The sequence below is a fragment of the Brettanomyces bruxellensis genome, chromosome 5, assembly GCF_011074885.1.
Source record: "Brettanomyces bruxellensis chromosome 5, complete sequence".
In the NCBI taxonomy this organism is placed as follows: domain Eukaryota; kingdom Fungi; phylum Ascomycota; class Pichiomycetes; order Pichiales; family Pichiaceae; genus Brettanomyces; species Brettanomyces bruxellensis.
In genome coordinates, this window is record NC_054686.1 from 258,622 (window position 1) to 275,645 (window position 17,024).

A 17,024-nucleotide genomic window follows, 5' to 3' on the forward strand; every position below is an offset into this window, starting at 1 on the left:
GAAGCACATCCGCACACTGTAAATTATTTATTTATTTAAATTTTTTTTATTTTTTTTTTCTTTTCTTATCCTCTTCCAACTTGCCGAGAGGAGAAAAAACCGAGATTTTCAGATTTCCCACCGACAACTGAGAACACACCCGTGGATTCGATTGACTTTTGGTTGCTTAACTCAGAATCCATTTCTTGTGATTTTTTCCCCCTCCCCGCCCTTTCATTTTTTATTTTTATTTTTCTACTTGGCTCAGTTGTATACAAGTGTAAACTTATAGTGTATCTGGGCATATAGTGTTTGCACTTTTGATCCCAATTTTTACACCATCGACTAAATACAAATCTAGATACTTGGCGGACGCTTCGGGTCAAACAACATGTCTGAAAGCCCTCCAATTGATCTTATTGACGTATGCCAATTGCAGTCGCTGGGTGTGAACCCTGCGTCTTTTAACTTTTTGTCAACAACTTTACAGTCAGATCACTATGTCTGCTGCAGGGAGACGGCAAACGGGAAAAATACCGTTGCAATGGTTGATTTAAAGAACAACAACAGTCTCACGAGGAAGAACATGAGTGCCGACTCGGTTATCATGAACCCATCACAGTTCATTATTGCTTTGCGTGCCAAAGGTACTGCTCTACAGGTGTTCGATCTTTCGACCAAGAAAAGATTAAAATCCAATATCATGCACGAGCCAATCGTATTTTGGCAGTGGCTCAACGACAACGAGATCGGACTGGTGAGTGCCCAGAAAATCTACACTTGGAACGTGATGGATGGTACGAGTAACGGCCCAGTAGAGTTAACATCACGTCATGTTTCGTTGGCAAACTGCCAGTTGACGCAGATGGTGACGAACTTTGAGTCCTCATGGTTCGCCCTATGCGGTGTTGCCCAGGAAAATAACGCTATCGTTGGCCACATTCAGCTTTTTTCCAAGGCAAGAAACATCTCTCAGCCGATCCAGGGACACGTTTGCTGCTTCGGAAAAGTCCGCCAGCAGGGTGCCTCTGTGGACACACAGGTATTTGCGTGTGCCTCCAGGACCCCAACGGGCGGAAATCTCCATCTGCTAGAGATTGAGCATCAACCTGGTGCACCAGCCTTCCAGAAAAAGACCGTTGAGGTGTTTTTCCCCGCTGAGATCGCCAACGACTTCCCTATTTCGATCCAGATCTCTGACTTCTACGGTGTTGTGTACATTCTAACCAAGTACGGCTTCATCCACGTCTATGACCTTGAAAGCGGAAAGAAGATCTTCCTCAACAGGATTTCCTCCGATCCGATCTTCACTGCTGCAAAGTTCGACGACAACAAAGGTGTCATCACAGTCAACAGAGCAGGTGCCGTGTTGGCCGTTGAGATTGCCACAGATCGAGTTATCCCATACATCCTGAACAACTTGGCAGACGTTGATCTTGCCTTGAGCTTGGCATCAAGAAGTGGTCTTCCCGGTGCAGAGGCGCTCTTCAGCCAGCAGTTCAACCAGTCACTTTCCTCCGGTGACTACCAGGCTGCCGTTAAGATTGCTGCCTCGTCTGCCCAGATGAGAACTCCGGAAACCATCAACAGATTAAAGGCTCTACCTACCGCCCCAGGCCAGCCAGCACCAATTCTTCAATACTTGGTCTACTTGCTAGACCGCGGCTCGTTGAACCAGTACGAGTCTCTTGAGTTGGTCAGGCCCTTGGTTATGCAGAACAGAATAGAGACCTTGGAGAAGTACTTGAAGGAAGACAAACTTACATGCTCCGAGGAGATCGGTGACATCATCAAGCCTAAGAACACGCCGATTGCTTTGGCCGTCTACTACAAGTCTAACACACCGGCAAAAGTTGTTGATTGCCTCGCCGAGTTGGGCCAAACTGACAAGATCTTGCCTTTCTGCCAGAAGGTCGATTACCATCCAAACTATACGACTTTGATCCAGAGCATCTTGCGTGTGAACCCGGACAAGGCTGCCGAGATCGCCACGCAGCTTTTGTCTGCCGAGCCCGATATGGACATCGAGAAAACGGCCGACATCTTCTTCTCGCAGAACTACATTCAGCAGGGAACTGCCTTCTTGCTCGATGCATTGAAGGACGATAAGCCGGCCCAGGGAGATTTGCAGACCAGACTTCTCCAGGTCAACTTGCTCAATGCACCCCAGGTTGCAGATGCCATTTTGGGAAACAACATCTTCTCCCACTTTGACCGTCCAACCATTGCCAAGCTTTCCGAGCAGGCTGCCCTATACCAACGTGCATTGGACTTATACGATGACACTAAGGACATCAAACGTGTTGTTTCGCAGCATGCTTCAGAGATTCCTCCAGATTGGGTCGTCAGCTACTTCGGTAAGCTTAATGTTGACCAGAGTGTTTCGTGCTTGCGTGAAATGCTCTCTGCCGACAAGACCAAAAACATGCAGGTGGCCATTCAGGTCGCCACGAAGTACTCTGACTTGATTGGGGCATCCAAGTTGATCAAGATATTCGAGGACTTCAACTGTGTCGACGGCCTGTACTATTTCTTGGGCTCAATCGTGAACACCAGCCAGGATGCAGATGTTGTCTTGAAGTACATTCAATGTGCTGCCAAGATGGGCCAGGTGAAGGAAATTGAGCGTGTTGTGAGAGGGAACAACGTGTACAACGGTGAAAAGGTGAAGAACTTTTTGAAGGAGGCCAAATTGGATGACCAGCTTCCTTTGATCATAGTTTGCGACAGGTTCGACTTCGTCCACGACTTGATCTTGTATCTTTACAAGAACAAGTTCTTCAAATTCATCGAGGTTTACGTCCAGCAGGTGAATCCAGCAAAGACTCCTCAGGTCGTTGCCGCTTTGCTAGACGTTGACTGTGATGAGCAAGTCATCAAGTCGCTGCTACAGTCGGTTGTTGGAAAGGTTCCGATCGGCGAACTATGCAATGAAGTTGAGAAGAGGAACAGACTAAAGATTCTTCTTCCATTTTTGGAGGCCTCATTACAGAGCGGCGTCACCGACAATGCCATTTATGACACTCTTGCCAAGATATACATCGACTCGAACAACAACCCAGAGAAATTTTTGAAGGAGAACGACCAGTACAACACGTTGGAGGTTGGTAGGTACTGCGAGAAAAGAGATCCATACTTGGCATACATTGCCTACGACAAGGGTCAGAACGATGCCGAGTTGGTTAAGATCACAAACGAGAATGCCATGTACAAGTATCAGGCCAGATATGTTTTAAAGAGGTCGGATCCAGAGCTTTGGAATACCGTTTTGTCGGATGAGAACACAAACAGACAACAGCTTATTGATCAGGTCATAGGCACGGCCATTCCGGAGATCGAGGATCCTCAACCTGTGTCGATAGCCGTGAAATCGTTTATGGATAATGGCTTGACTGGGCAGTTGGTGAATTTGCTCGAGAAGATCATTCTAGAGTCTTCACCTTTCAACGACAACCCATCATTACAGGCTCTTATGATTTTGACTGCCATTAAGGTCGATCCATCCAAGGTTATGGGATACATTGAGCGGATTGATGCCTACGATCCTGAAGAAGTTGCCCCAGTCTGTATTGAGAATAAGCTGTACGAGGAGGCATTTGCAATTTACGACAAGTTTGAGAAGTATTCTGATGCCATGAAGGTTCTTACTGAGGACGTAATGTCCTTGGACCGGGCTTATGACTATGCTGAGAAGCTCGATCAGAAAGAATTGTGGTCACAGCTTGGTGCTGCACAACTCAACGGATTGAGAATTCCAGAGGCCATCGATTCATACATGAAGGCTGAGGATCCAAGCAACTTTGAGCAGGTCATCGAGATTTCTGAGCATGCCGGAAAGGAGGAAGAACTCATTCCATATCTTTTGATGGCAAGAAAGACTCTTCAAGAGCCTGTCGTTGATGGTGCACTTGTGAATGCATATGCCACACTTGGAAAGCTCAGCGAGATGGAGAAGTTCTTGCAGCTATCGAACGTTGCAGACTTGGAATCAATCGGTGATAAGCTTTACGAGGCCGAAAACTACGATGCTGCCAAAATTGTTTATTCCAGCATTTCAAACTACTCCAAACTTGCATCCACGTTGGTTTATCTCAAGGACTACCAGGAGGCGGTTGACTGTGCAAGAAAGGCCTCCAATGTTAGTGTCTGGAAGCAGGTGAACCAGGCTTGTCTTGAAAACGGTGAATTCCGTTTAGCACAAATCTGTGGTCTGAATTTGGTTGTGCACGCTGAAGAGTTGGACGAGTTAGTTGCCCAATACGAGTATAACGGCTACTTCAGTCAGTTGATCTCGTTGTTTGAGAATGGTCTGGCTCTTGAGAGAGCACACATGGGAATGTTTACGGAGCTTGCTATACTTTACACCAAGTATCAACCAGAGAAGACCATGGACCATTTGAAGCTATTCTGGTCCAGAATCAACATGCCAAAGGTCATCCGTGCTTGTCAAGATGCTCATCTCTGGACAGAACTTGTATTCTTATACAAGCACTATGATGAATGGGATAATGCTTCATTGACAATGATGGACCATTCTGAATCTGCCTTTGACCATTCTTCATTCAAGGAGGTTGTTGTTAAAGTTTCAAATCTTGAAATATACTACAAAGCCATCAACTTTTACACCAACATGCACCCAGCCCTTTTGAATGACTTGCTTGCAGTTCTTATCCCAAGATTGGACCTTCCTCGTGTTGTTCGTATATTCCAGAAGTCCGACAACTTGCCATTAATCAAGCCATTCCTCATTTCCGTGTCAGAGAAGAACAACTCGGTTGTCAACCAGGCATACCACGACTTGCTCATCGAGGAACATGATTACAAGTCGCTACGGTCTGTCATTGAGGCACACGATAAATTTGATCAGCTTGGTTTAGCAGAGCGCTTGGAAAAGCACGATCTTATTTTCTTCAGGGAGATTGCCGCCGTTATCTATAGAAAGAACAAGAAGTGGAACAAGGCCATCTCTTTGCTTAAAACAGATAAGCTATGGGCAGATGCTATTGAAACTGCCGCACTATCAAAGAGCTCAAAGATTGCAACCGACTTGTTTGAATACTTTGTGGATACCGGAAATAGAGAGGCCATGGTTGCATTACTGTACTCGTGCTACTCATTGATCGACTACGACAAGGTTTTGGAACTTTCGTGGTTGAACAATTTGTCTGATTTCGTCAAACCATACGAGATTTCCATCGCTAGAGAGAACCAACTTAAGATTACAGAGTTGTACAAAGACTTCAAGGCAAGAGAGAGTTCCAAAGATGGGGAGGATGATTCCACAGCCCCTCAAAGATTGATGATTACAAATGGTACGGGAATCCCAACTGGTCCAAACCAGATTGGTTATACTCCTACTGGAGCAGGATTTGGAAATGGAGGATTTTCAAATGCTGGCTTTTAGGGGATTTGAATATGCTTAAGGTGGAGTTTGTATGTGCTTTTTCATTTTTTTTATTTTCATTTTTGTTTAAAATACAATATACTCACTTTTTTGTTATTTTATTTTATTTCGTCTCTATAATCATATTTGTACTGCTTTTTGTCCATTTAACTTGCTATGCTCAGTTAAGGTTAGTGGTGGAAATACTGCGGACGGAAGAAAAGCTACCATTTATTCCTCCCATACTCAAATTATAGGGAAAAGACTCCTTCGCTACTTTTTGTGTAAACGCAATCCTCTGTAACGATTGCATCAACAAGCCGGTGAGGTGTCACATCAAATGAAGGATTCCAGATATCAATGCCAGATGGAGCTACCCTCACTGTCTTTAAAATAACATGGCCATCTTCTGGATCTTTCACCACAGTACCATTCATTCTCACTTCTGCACCTTTAACTTCTGCAAATTCCTCCATTTTACGCAACTCAACCTTTATATCGGCACCACAACAAATATTTCGATCAATTGTAGTGGTTGGTGCGGCAACTATGAATTTCACCGAAGGGTAGAGAGAGGCAATTAGTGCTAGTTGGAAAGTTCCGATCTTGTTGGCAAAATCACCATTTTTGGCGATTCTGTCAGCACCCACTATTATGAACTTCACAGGACAGTCATCCAAACCTGCTTTGCGGTCTTTCGAACTACCCGCCAAGCTCTCAATTAAAAAGCTGGCCATACTATCCGAAATTAAAGTAAACGGTATGCCATCATGTTTGAGCTCATAGGCAGTTAAACGCGAACCCTGGTTATACGGCCTCGTTTCCAAGCTGTAAACATGACTCATTTTAAAGGGCAGATGCAATTGTTCGTTTTCACCATGATAAAGAGCTCGGATAATCCCTAGAGCTGTTCCATATCCTGAAGTTGCGAGAGAGCCTGTATTACAGATGGTCATAACAGCAAAGTCACCTGAAAAGTTCTCCTTCAGCAATTCGTCATAAATATATCTTTTTCCATGACTGCCTATTTGCATGTTAGATCTTAAATCCGATTCATAAAGAGAACGTGCGAAACCAAGGATTTCGTTATAGAGATCTTTCAAGTTAGAACCTTTAAAAGACTTGATCACCTCCCTGATTTCATTACAAGCATTAGAGAGATTGACTGCTGTTGGTCTCGAGCTAACCAATGTATCTATCTGCGATAAGAGATGTGACTTAAACAATGATATATCATCTATGTCGTAACCCATCACCTCGGACTCGTGATTTAGGATAACTCTATACAATTCAACAACAACAGAGAAACATCCCACAAGCATAATGGCAGGCGCACCTCTAGTATACATCCCTTTTATTGCTTCAAACGCAGAAAAACTGGATCCGGGTCCTGGGACCATGGAATCAATTTTCATGTACTGAGTTTCATGGGGAATTAACAATTGATTCAAGATCTCTAGGCTAACTGGGTGATCAGTAAATTTAATTGATTTCAACGTTTCCTTTTCCATTTCAATTATTTTTGGTCTGGCTTGCCAACAATACACAAATGTATTTTATTTAGTGTTAATTGCACACATTCTTAACGTATAAAGAAAAGAAAATTAGAAGAGGATCAAATTGTGTCTTGCTAAAGTGGCACGGGCTTGAATTGGAAATATTTCATTTAATGAGATTAATTGGATAATAACGTCGATCGACTGACTATTTCAACAAAATGAAAAAGTGTGAAAAATAACCTGCGGGCGAATTTGTTGGATAACTATTTGAAATCACTAATTCCAAGTGCCGATGACAACTTTAGTGAAGTGATCTATCACAAATTTCATTATTAAGAATCAGTACATAATTCTTGAATCTTTATTTTTCAAAGACTGACTGTACTTTTTCGAAAGTAAATTGGTTAGTTAGCTGGGTTTATCTTGTTTTTTTTTCTTCAAGATTTAATGAGAATACCGGAGGATGAAAAAAATACACAGACGGTAATCCCGGGAAAGCGAACAATGGTAAAATCCAAGACTATAAGGGGTAAAAAAAATAATCAAGGTAAAAATTAGAAAAGCACCTGAGCACTGATGAGGTGTAGCATCGCATTTAAGCATACAATAATAGCTATCAGCATATTTATCATTAAAGCTTTAGCAATTCATTACAGGATATTAGCATTTAAGCCAAGTTTGGAAATAGATGAACGGAAATAAAGAAGCTCTTCGATCAGGATCGGAGCAGACTTCTAATGGGGCACAAGCTGGGGGTACTGCTTTAGCAAATTCGGCTTCAGCATCCGGCAGTATCAAGCCATATCCATTTCTCGACACTTTTGCCATGCTAACTATATTAATGATTCTTCCAAACTGGTTAAGCATTCCCATGCTATTATTTGACATATTATTGGGCAAACCTGAGTTCTTCGAGTCAACCATATCACTTTTTTTCAAGCATAACTTGAAGGGCCTTCGAAATGACTCGGAACAAACACACAAAGTTGGAACTGGGAGGATTGTTGCAGTGATGATATATTGGATAGTTATCAACTCGATGGTTGTGTTTGTAATTCTTTTGATCAATCCGAAGATTCTTGACTACACCAAACTTTTTTCCAAAGCATGTCTTGCTTCTAGATTGACATCTACGAGGCATCGTCACTCATTAGATGCCGTTGGCTCAAGTGCATTGTTGCTAGGATTAGAGAAGATCATTCAACTTGCCACTTCATATTTTGAGGAGGGAACATCACCATTAAGTATCACCGTTTCAACACATGCCGGATCCAGACTTACACCAATTTCGATTCCGAAAGCTCGTGACCAATTTACGCTTTCGGACATGCTAGTTTCTAATTACATAACCTCCAGGCGAAGTCCAATGAAGCTTCTGGCGTATAGACTATCCCTCTCAGGATTTAGCGGGGCAACAACTGTGGCATTTGCTATAGAATTCACTGTTGAACTAATATACTCAATTTTGGCTATCTACATAACAATGAGCCGCCTAAATCCTTTTTTCCAAAGGCTAGTTTTTTTCAACAGCATTTCCAAATCCCTGGATAATTTTTCGACGGCTGCTCTACCAAGAAGAAGACACATACGCAACAATCCTAGATCAGATATTACTTCGAAGGCACCTTTACATCGTAATAATTTATCGAGAGGAGCATTTTTGTCCCACAAGCTCGGAATACCGTCTTCAGCATCATTAAAGAGTACAGACACGCCAAATCAAAATCCATTGGCAATTGAGGTTCCGGATGAGATTTCAAAATCTATCTTACCGTCTTTGATCGTCAATGGTGAGGTGGATGAGCCCCTTACTGAATCTTCAAACTTGGAATTTGAACAATCCACAGAGAATAACAGTGCAAATGAGGATTTTTCTGATTTAGATACAAATGAACCGGTGGGGAGGACACAAAAGGCAAAAACACCAGCATCTTTCCCACTTGACAAACAAAGACTTATCATGGATGATGTTTCATCCCCAGGATTAGTTGTTGCCCAGAATTTTGAAAATTATTGTAGAGTCTCACTTATGCCATCTTTGACCAACAGTTCACCACAATCTGCATCTCAAAAGGGTAAGTATGTTGAGAAAAAGCTCAAGTCATTAAGCGGAAAGAATCAACAGCCATTATGGACCTTTTTGAATACCGCTCGAACGATGTTCGGAAGTCGAGATCTTTTTTCAGGCGATTATTATCAGCATAATGCATTGGTAGCAACAGATCCGGCGGTAGAAGGTGTGCCAAGAATGCCAAATGGATTTCCCCAACTTTTTGTTTGGTATACAGGTGAGACAGTTGTTGCGTTTGAATTAAGAGATGTTACGCTCGATCAGTTACTTGTTCGGGTGAATGGTATAATTTGGGAACATGTTTCATCGGCCCGAATTTATGATCGTGAACTTGTTATTGTCAATGGATTAAGTCCATTGTCACAGTACGATATCGATTTTATAATGATTCTCGATAATGGTGAACTAAGGCATTTTGCATCTACTACAGTGGGTACAATCCATCAAAATAGAACATTGACCGAATCAAAACACTCAACTCCATTGACAACTTTGCAAGAATCTGTTGTGACAACACAGAATGCTATTGATCGTGAAAAGGCAAAAATAAAAAAGCTAAAAGGTGATTGGAGGAAACGATCTACTGCTTTGAAGAATGAAATAGAAAACTTGAATAATCGTGCAAATATTATTGATGAAAGCCGAAACTACAAGAAGGTGGAATCTTTAAGACAGGCAGTCGCTAAACTAGATATTGAGGTTTCTGATGTGTCTAAGAAGTCGGAGGAGATTTTTGCTAAGCATACCGAAATTGGAGAGAAATATTTAGATGCAAAACGGAACTATGAATCTGAAGGGAGACATTTAGCTGCATTCAAAAAGGAAAAGGAAAATATTATTGAGAAAGAAGGTGTCAGAATTGCTAGAGTTTCAGGTGAGAAAGACCAATTATTACAAAAGAAAGACAAACTGTTACAAAGGAGATCAAATCTAGAAAATGAAATAAAGGGTATACAGTCATACATTAATGATTTAAAGCAGAAGGAGATTGAGAATAGGCGAAACCAAAGAAAGAAGAGGAGTAAAGAAAGAGAGCAGAAGTACCTTTTGTTGTTATCCGATATCAATAAGTTTGAGAAAACAATGTCTGAAACTGTTCCGGCTATGAAATGAATATAACAGATACATGTATGGTTAATAGGGTCACATTTGCTTATATATTATAGGGACCCTCGATGCATTACCGGTAGGTCCAATTTTCAGCATAATACAAAATTTAAAAAAAAAAAAAAAAGTCAGTTAGTTGAGAAAGTGAAAAATGTATTAAATGTATTATTCTTAGTGGTAAATTGTCAAAGTTACTGTTACCAGATTGGTATAGTATTTCGATATTTATTATAGCATATAACTTGTACATGAAATTTAGTATAGACGCAAGAGGATATCTCATCTTTATATAGTTGTCATTCTTTCTCTTATACGACGACCTAGACAATAGATTTTGTTCTTCTTAGAACTTTATTGTTCTATACTTCTACTGTTTTCGCATAGGTAGATTCTTATTGGGCATCATATGAAGCTGCCATTTAATCAAAAAAAGCATACAATCGTTCGAAGATATAATGAAGAAAGAGTTTCTTGAAAATTTGGTGGAACTTGCTTCAAAGAAGAAGGGGAAACGTCCTTGTCACATCAGTATTTTTAGTATTGAACAAAGTCCTGTTTACAAGCATCCAGAGAAATGGTCGAAACGTTACTGCATAATGCCTCATAGCAACAAAATAGATACCTACAAGCCTTTGAATAAAAGTATATACGGTATGCTTTTTGCGGAATCACCAAGAATGACATATCTTTCTCGTATAGTGGTTCCAAAATCTTTTCTTATTCCGATGACGTTGTACAAAAACAACATTCAGACAAATCAACAATTGAATTCGGCATCACGTTTTCTTCTTGGGCCATTAATAACAGAAAAGCATTCTGAAGAAGACCCAATATTGTATTATCCGAAATCTCAAAAGCTTTTTGAACATATTGGAAAAGCCTCCGGGAAAGAAGAAATTAGTAAAGTACCAAAGATATTTTTTCGAGTTTCATCAAATGAGTACATCACAGAAAACATGGATGTGGGATGGGCTAGAAATACAACACGGGTTATGGAAAGACTATTTGCACAAGAAGTAGATACAAAAGTTGGAGGATTGGCAGAGAATGATACATTCACAAGCAATAAAGACAGCTTCATAGTATTGAATTTTACGGATACTGATGAATCAATGCACATTGACTGGGTTTCCAATCAAACCATCATAAAAGTAAAGTCGTTACTGGCTGATTATCCAACCATTTTTGCAAAGCTTCGTAAACTCATTGATGAATCGTCAAAAGAACCTCATGTTACATCGGGAAAAAGCAATGACGCGTACAATCTCCTATTAGCAATATACAAGTTTGCATTATTCAAAGACAGCTGAAGACAGATAAAGATCACATTAAACGGCAAAAGCCTATGACTTAAGCACTTTTCTCATTATACTATTTATTAATATCATTAACTATGACTTATCAACTATTCAACTTCAATTTAAGTGGAAGTCCGTACACAACTGGGGCCGCCCCGTTTAAATACTTCAACTTGCACGAGTTTCTGCTTTTGGCGACGCATTCACAAAGCGTGTGATTGTTATCATTCTCGAAATTATCCAGCGAATCGACGATGTCAATCGAATCATAATCGACAAAAAGCCCCCATTTTTCCAGAGTATTGAGCGTAAACCGGTCGATATCTTTATCTGTGACATCCCAGAGATTTGCCAATATCATGGGACTTTTCCCGATAATGTAGTTGTACACAGTACCGTAGGAATGACATATACCTGACACATGAAGACTTCCCGATGAACAGCCAAGAAGCAAACATGGGGGAAGTTTCTCGAATTTTTGAATAGATTTTGATCTAATATATTGCTCTCCTCCGCCATGACCAGCATAAAAGTAAAGCTCCTTCTTACTTAGGGCATTCAGTATTGTTTCTTCTGATGGCCGTTTTCCTGTAATTCCAGACCACCCAGACATAACTTCAAATTTCTCTTTGAATCTGGATTCAGTCTTGACCAAATCACCACCTGGATTCAAAATGTAATAACCGTTATCTGCGCTAACACCTTCAGAAATCAAGGTGCCAAAATTCTTTAGATATTCAACAAGTTGAGTAATACTCGGCATTCTAGACACAGACTTTCCTCGTAAAGATGGAATTGATTCCCATGGTAATTTAACGCAACCGTCCGAAAGTACAAGAACCGTATGTTCAATATGTCTCAATGATTCACAATCGATATCACTAATTGTTTTATTGCAAAGTGCAATAATATCTGTATACAGAGAATCCATGTCTAATCGACGGTAATCAAATTCTCTCCCAAGTCCAGTAATTGCATCCAAAAAGTAAAATAGTAAGTCCTCCATATAGTTGTCAGAGGGATTCATTGCTAATTGTAAGAATAGAGAGAACAGTTCGGGAACAATACTCCGGAGTTTTTCAATGACGGTGTGTTCAGAACCGGCTTTAGTAAGATTATCAGCAATTATACTGACAAAACTACTCTTGAATGCTTTCAAAATCTTCACATCAAAGATGAAATCACCAAATAATGAGGAAAGACCACCAAACCAGACAGTCTCAATCCTCATCAAGAGATTTTCCAAGTCATTATCTAGAGACCTTCTTGCCGTCCACCAAGCAACTCTATCCTGCTTAGTCTTTATTGAAGACGTAACTCTATAACTAGTAGTGGCATCGCTTTTCTGGATGATGTCCTCAAATTCATGTATTGCGAACTTTACCGAAAACATATTTCTTGATCCGTTTTCTGCTTTAGTCAAAGGAATATTCACCATTATAGGAGACGAGCCGCCGGCCAGATACTTTGTTAAAGTTAAGAAATCCTTGGTATTATGTGTGTCAATGGAGATTACTGCCCAATTCTGAGGGAGAAGATCACAAAGTTTCCGACTATTCGATAAAAGCTTTATATCGAAGTTGGTATCCATCAATCTTGGAGGTAGTACCGTCTTTGGATCCTCAATTTGACAAGCAAGTTCTTTTTCAATAATAAAAGGTTCAAACCTATTTTGATCATAGGAAATACTTAGAAATTGATAAATAGCGTGGAGATCAGCCTCTTTTTGAAATGGTATCAAGCAATTGAAAACTGTTGTTAATGTTTCCATCATGCTTTTCCTCTCCCTGCTTGACATTTGTGAACAAATTTGAAAAGAATTCATAGCAAGTATACGTTTGTTAAATGAACTCGCGTATGAAGATAATGAAGCTTGATTTTCGGTAGAACAGTAAAGTGGGTATGAAATTAGAAATTCCAACGTTTGAGAACCGATCTTCTTTTGAATCTCTTCATTGATCTTTTGTAATTCGTACTGACTTTTTGTTATCGTGTCGTTACTCATTATGGCGTGCAGATTCATCTTCACCATGTTATCAAGTGATCTTATTCTTTGACAGCGAGACCATTCCGAACGCAAATATTCCTGATCCTGTATATAAAGGTGCTCATCTCTATGCTCAGAGTCATCACATGAATTAAGAGGATGCTCTTTAAATGTTAATAAGTTATCCATTATCGAATCATAACGTTCAGCAGCGTTTGTAAAATCATCTGAGTTTTGCGACTGATGATATACCATCTGCTGAACTGCCAAAATATGCAATTGATTTTCTCCAACGAATGTCAAAGTTTTATACTCAGATGTGCCAGCAGATAGGCAATCCGCAGCCTCCTTGTAACGTCCTCTTAATGCTTCGAATAATGCAGAATCAATCAGGCAAGAACAGTGAACATATTTTGATGGCTGAGTTTCAACAAATGACCAGTATTCCTTTATAAAGTAATCAATTTCTTTTCCTAGTCCATAATGAAACAAACAATTCAACAGTGAATTGTAGCCTTCAACAGACCTCATAGAGTATTCACATGTTGTTAACATCTTCTCATTTAAAGTCAATGACAGTGAAGAGTTTGGCAACAGAAAGTTTTTCAATACAGATTGGAGAATCCGTATACTTCTCTTAAATGATAACACTGAAGCGGAAGGGTGACCAAAATTCATAGATAATAAAGCATGCAGATGGGATACCCGAGCCAAAAGAAAAATTAGATCAATTATGAGAGAGCTGTCCCTTTTCCCTTTAAAAGTGAAGTCATTATCATTGACTATCGCACTCATTAGTTTATTATACGATTTCTTAATCATATCTTGTGGCATGAAAACATGGCTATCAATTTCAATAAGCATGCAGTTATGTAGTGCCCACATAATTTTTGAACTTGCATCACATCCTGGCTTAATATCTAGTGATGATGCGTGCTTTTTTAATCCCAAGCGATTATAGCAACTTGAAAGCTCAAATAACACTTTCTGACGCTGCGATTTTGTAAATGTACATTCCTTGAGAGAATTCTCAAGGGGTGCTATCATAAACTTCATGAGATTGTGATACTGAAATACTCTAGAAACCGTAGCCAAAACGTCTACCTCATAATCGCATGGTGTGTAGTCAGCTTTGTATTCTCTAGTAGTAATACATCGATAGGCATTGAAAAGTAACTTTTCCATGTTTCTTGGAGAGGAGTATGCTTGAAGTAAGTACAAATGTGCCTTGATCACTCCTCGCAAGTCATAAGCTGCAGACTCTTTTAAAATTTTCAGGTTTCCTATTGACTTAAAAGTAATGCTAAACTTTATTATGAAAGAAATCTTTGAAATAAACAACAGAAAAAGGCCGATATCCGTAAGATTAACTTTCAGCATCAAAATGATCTTTGTGATCAAAGGCTGGGCTTTTGCTTCCAACATTTGTGTCAGCATAGTGCAAACCTCAAGGGACACACATGTGATCAAACTTTGATTTTTGGACAAAGCCCAGAGAAATTTGACATTCTGTGATTTCAGAATCAACTTGCATGCCAATTTCATGAAATTCCCATTTTTCCCCTTTAGACATGCAAAAAGATCGTTGATCGATAGTTCTGCATTATACGATTGATCAGAAAAGCAGGCAGATAAAACTTTAGATGCTTCATCAAATTTGGCCAGCTCAATTAAAAAATTGCATATTCTAATGGATTTTTTCAGTAGGTGATCATTATATGGGTGATGATGGTTCTTCAAATCAGTTTCTATTTCAAGAGAATTATTCCAGAAGCTGACACAAGTTTGTCGATGCTCATGATATAATGTTGTGGCAAAATTGTAATATAAACTACTCAAATTTTTCATCCGCTTCACTTGTTGTCGTTTTTCAAATATATGGAGTAAATGTTGGAGGCATGAATTTAGGAAGGGTTCATTCCCATCTGGGCTCATATCCTTAATACGTATTGTAATGTAATCCAGTATGTGAAGTACTCCCGTAATTGAAAGACAACTTCTTTTTGACGACACACGTTCCATGTACGCAAGAATTGAGATAACCAAAACCTGGGAAGAATTTTGAGACATATCGACTGACTTGAGAACTTTATAAAGTCCTTTTCTGAACAAAAAGCTTTCCAACAATTCTTCATCTGTGTGATCATTGAGGAATCTTGAAAGAGTTGCATAGTCGGACAATTGAAGATTGTCAAGAAGCTTGGGTAAATCTGTGAGATTATCAATTTTGAATTCTGATAATGGTTGGTGGATATGAAACGCATTTCTAAGAACTTCTATCTGCTGTGAGCGTGGTCCATCCATATGAAAAGCCTTTATCACCAAATAAACGTCATCTCTTATAGTATTCATTTCGTAGGAACTCAAATGTTGTGTCTTTTCCTGAATATCGCTTATTATTGTATTCTTCAACATTTCAACATTTTCTGCTTCTATCACCAGGCAGACGAAGTAACGTATAAGATATCGGAGAGTCTGGGTTTCTGTTTCTGCGGACTTGGACAATGCTTTAAATGCAAAACTGATATGTTTCATATATGGCTGAGATGTTTCTTTTGGAGTCATATATAACCAACAAAAGAATGGAGTATCAGCTTTTGTGAACCGCATTACTTCAGCTGTAGTGAAGTGATCCGGATGCTTCGATATAAAGGAAAGAGACACTGAAAAATACCGTATAATCACATGCTCAGTATCATTTTTGAATGCGGTATCACTGTATTTCAGGCCATCAAATAAATGTAACGACTTTGTGGTGTCATGTATCTGATTTCCTTGACATAAACTAACTAGCATGCTGTGTATCGTGAAAAGGCACTTTCTTACAATTTGAGAAGGACCCTTTGCCGATAATACCTCTAGTAAGTTCATTAATATCTTTACCGATCGCGAATACTCATTCTTAAAGCATAGAAGAATATCATCACAAAGCGTGATAATATTGAAAACAGAATCATCAGCTAAAACACCAGGTGAGCTATTAACAAGAAATGTTGTAATGGACTTAATTCGTGATATGGTTTCAAGTTGTATGGAAGTAGATGGCAAGTTAATCTTGGATACGCTTACCAGCTGTTGTAGCTCTGTTTCCAATGAGCGAAGGCTTTCTTGACGCTCCATATGTGATTAATGCAATTTTCAAAAAATACTAGTTGATGCCACGAATTCAGAGGTTGCCAAGCTTGAGATTATGCCGTAGAAATAGAGATATATATCACCTTGCTGAATCATGAAAAGTAGTAGAGAAGTACCAAATCAAAAAAAAAAATGGCTTGAAAATATGTTTACTTTTTGGATCTCACTGTTTACCTTACCTTAGTTTTCGCGCGGCGCCTAATGGCTTTGTCTCATTGGAAATAACTAGAAGAATTAAGGGGAAACCGAACATAATGAATACAGTTCTTCAGACTAACAAAAGAGCTTTTGCTACAGTAGAATACAAGATATAATATTCATTTTGATGAAATTTGAAATTATCAGCTTTCAACAGATTTCTGTATGAGGCATTTTCCCTGTGATCAGGATTTCCTGTAGTTTCATAATAAAAAATTGCATCCATACCTGTATGTGTAATATTTCTCTATCCCCTCAAATTTAATACGGTAATATCAATTCCCAAACAAATCGTACTGAGCAATACTACAATTAAATACCAAAATCGAGATATAATAAAAATTATTGCACCATATTAATAGAAATC

General features: G+C 39.5%; 5 protein-coding genes across 5 annotated transcripts; 3 read left to right on the plus strand and 2 right to left on the minus strand.

Annotated features, from left to right (window-relative positions):
• Positions 1-370: 370 nt before the first annotated feature.
• Positions 371-5,383, plus strand: CHC1 (Clathrin heavy chain; the record flags this gene model as incomplete). The annotated part of the gene is made up of 1 exon (XM_041282634.1): positions 371-5,383. One exon carries the CDS (start codon positions 371-373, stop codon positions 5,381-5,383), a length of 5,013 nt encoding a protein of 1,670 aa, XP_041135410.1.
• A 230-nt stretch (positions 5,384-5,613) lies between these two features.
• Positions 5,614-6,873, minus strand: BRETT_004139 (uncharacterized protein; the record flags this gene model as incomplete). Its single annotated transcript, XM_041282635.1, has 1 exon — positions 5,614-6,873. The coding sequence occupies one exon, from the start codon at positions 6,871-6,873 to the stop codon at positions 5,614-5,616; it is 1,260 nt and encodes a 419-aa protein (XP_041135411.1).
• A 676-nt stretch (positions 6,874-7,549) lies between these two features.
• BRETT_004140 (uncharacterized protein) lies at positions 7,550-10,045 on the plus strand (the record flags this gene model as incomplete). The annotated part of the gene is made up of 1 exon (XM_041282636.1): positions 7,550-10,045. The coding sequence occupies one exon, from the start codon at positions 7,550-7,552 to the stop codon at positions 10,043-10,045; it is 2,496 nt and encodes an 831-aa protein (XP_041135412.1).
• Positions 10,046-10,494: 449 nt separating this feature from the next.
• On the plus strand, positions 10,495-11,349 carry BRETT_004141 (uncharacterized protein; the record flags this gene model as incomplete). Its single annotated transcript, XM_041282637.1, has 1 exon — positions 10,495-11,349. The coding sequence occupies one exon, from the start codon at positions 10,495-10,497 to the stop codon at positions 11,347-11,349; it is 855 nt and encodes a 284-aa protein (XP_041135413.1).
• A 91-nt stretch (positions 11,350-11,440) lies between these two features.
• On the minus strand, positions 11,441-16,444 carry BRETT_004142 (uncharacterized protein; the record flags this gene model as incomplete). Its single annotated transcript, XM_041282638.1, has 1 exon — positions 11,441-16,444. One exon carries the CDS (start codon positions 16,442-16,444, stop codon positions 11,441-11,443), a length of 5,004 nt encoding a protein of 1,667 aa, XP_041135414.1.
• Between the last annotated feature and the right edge of the window lie 580 nt (positions 16,445-17,024).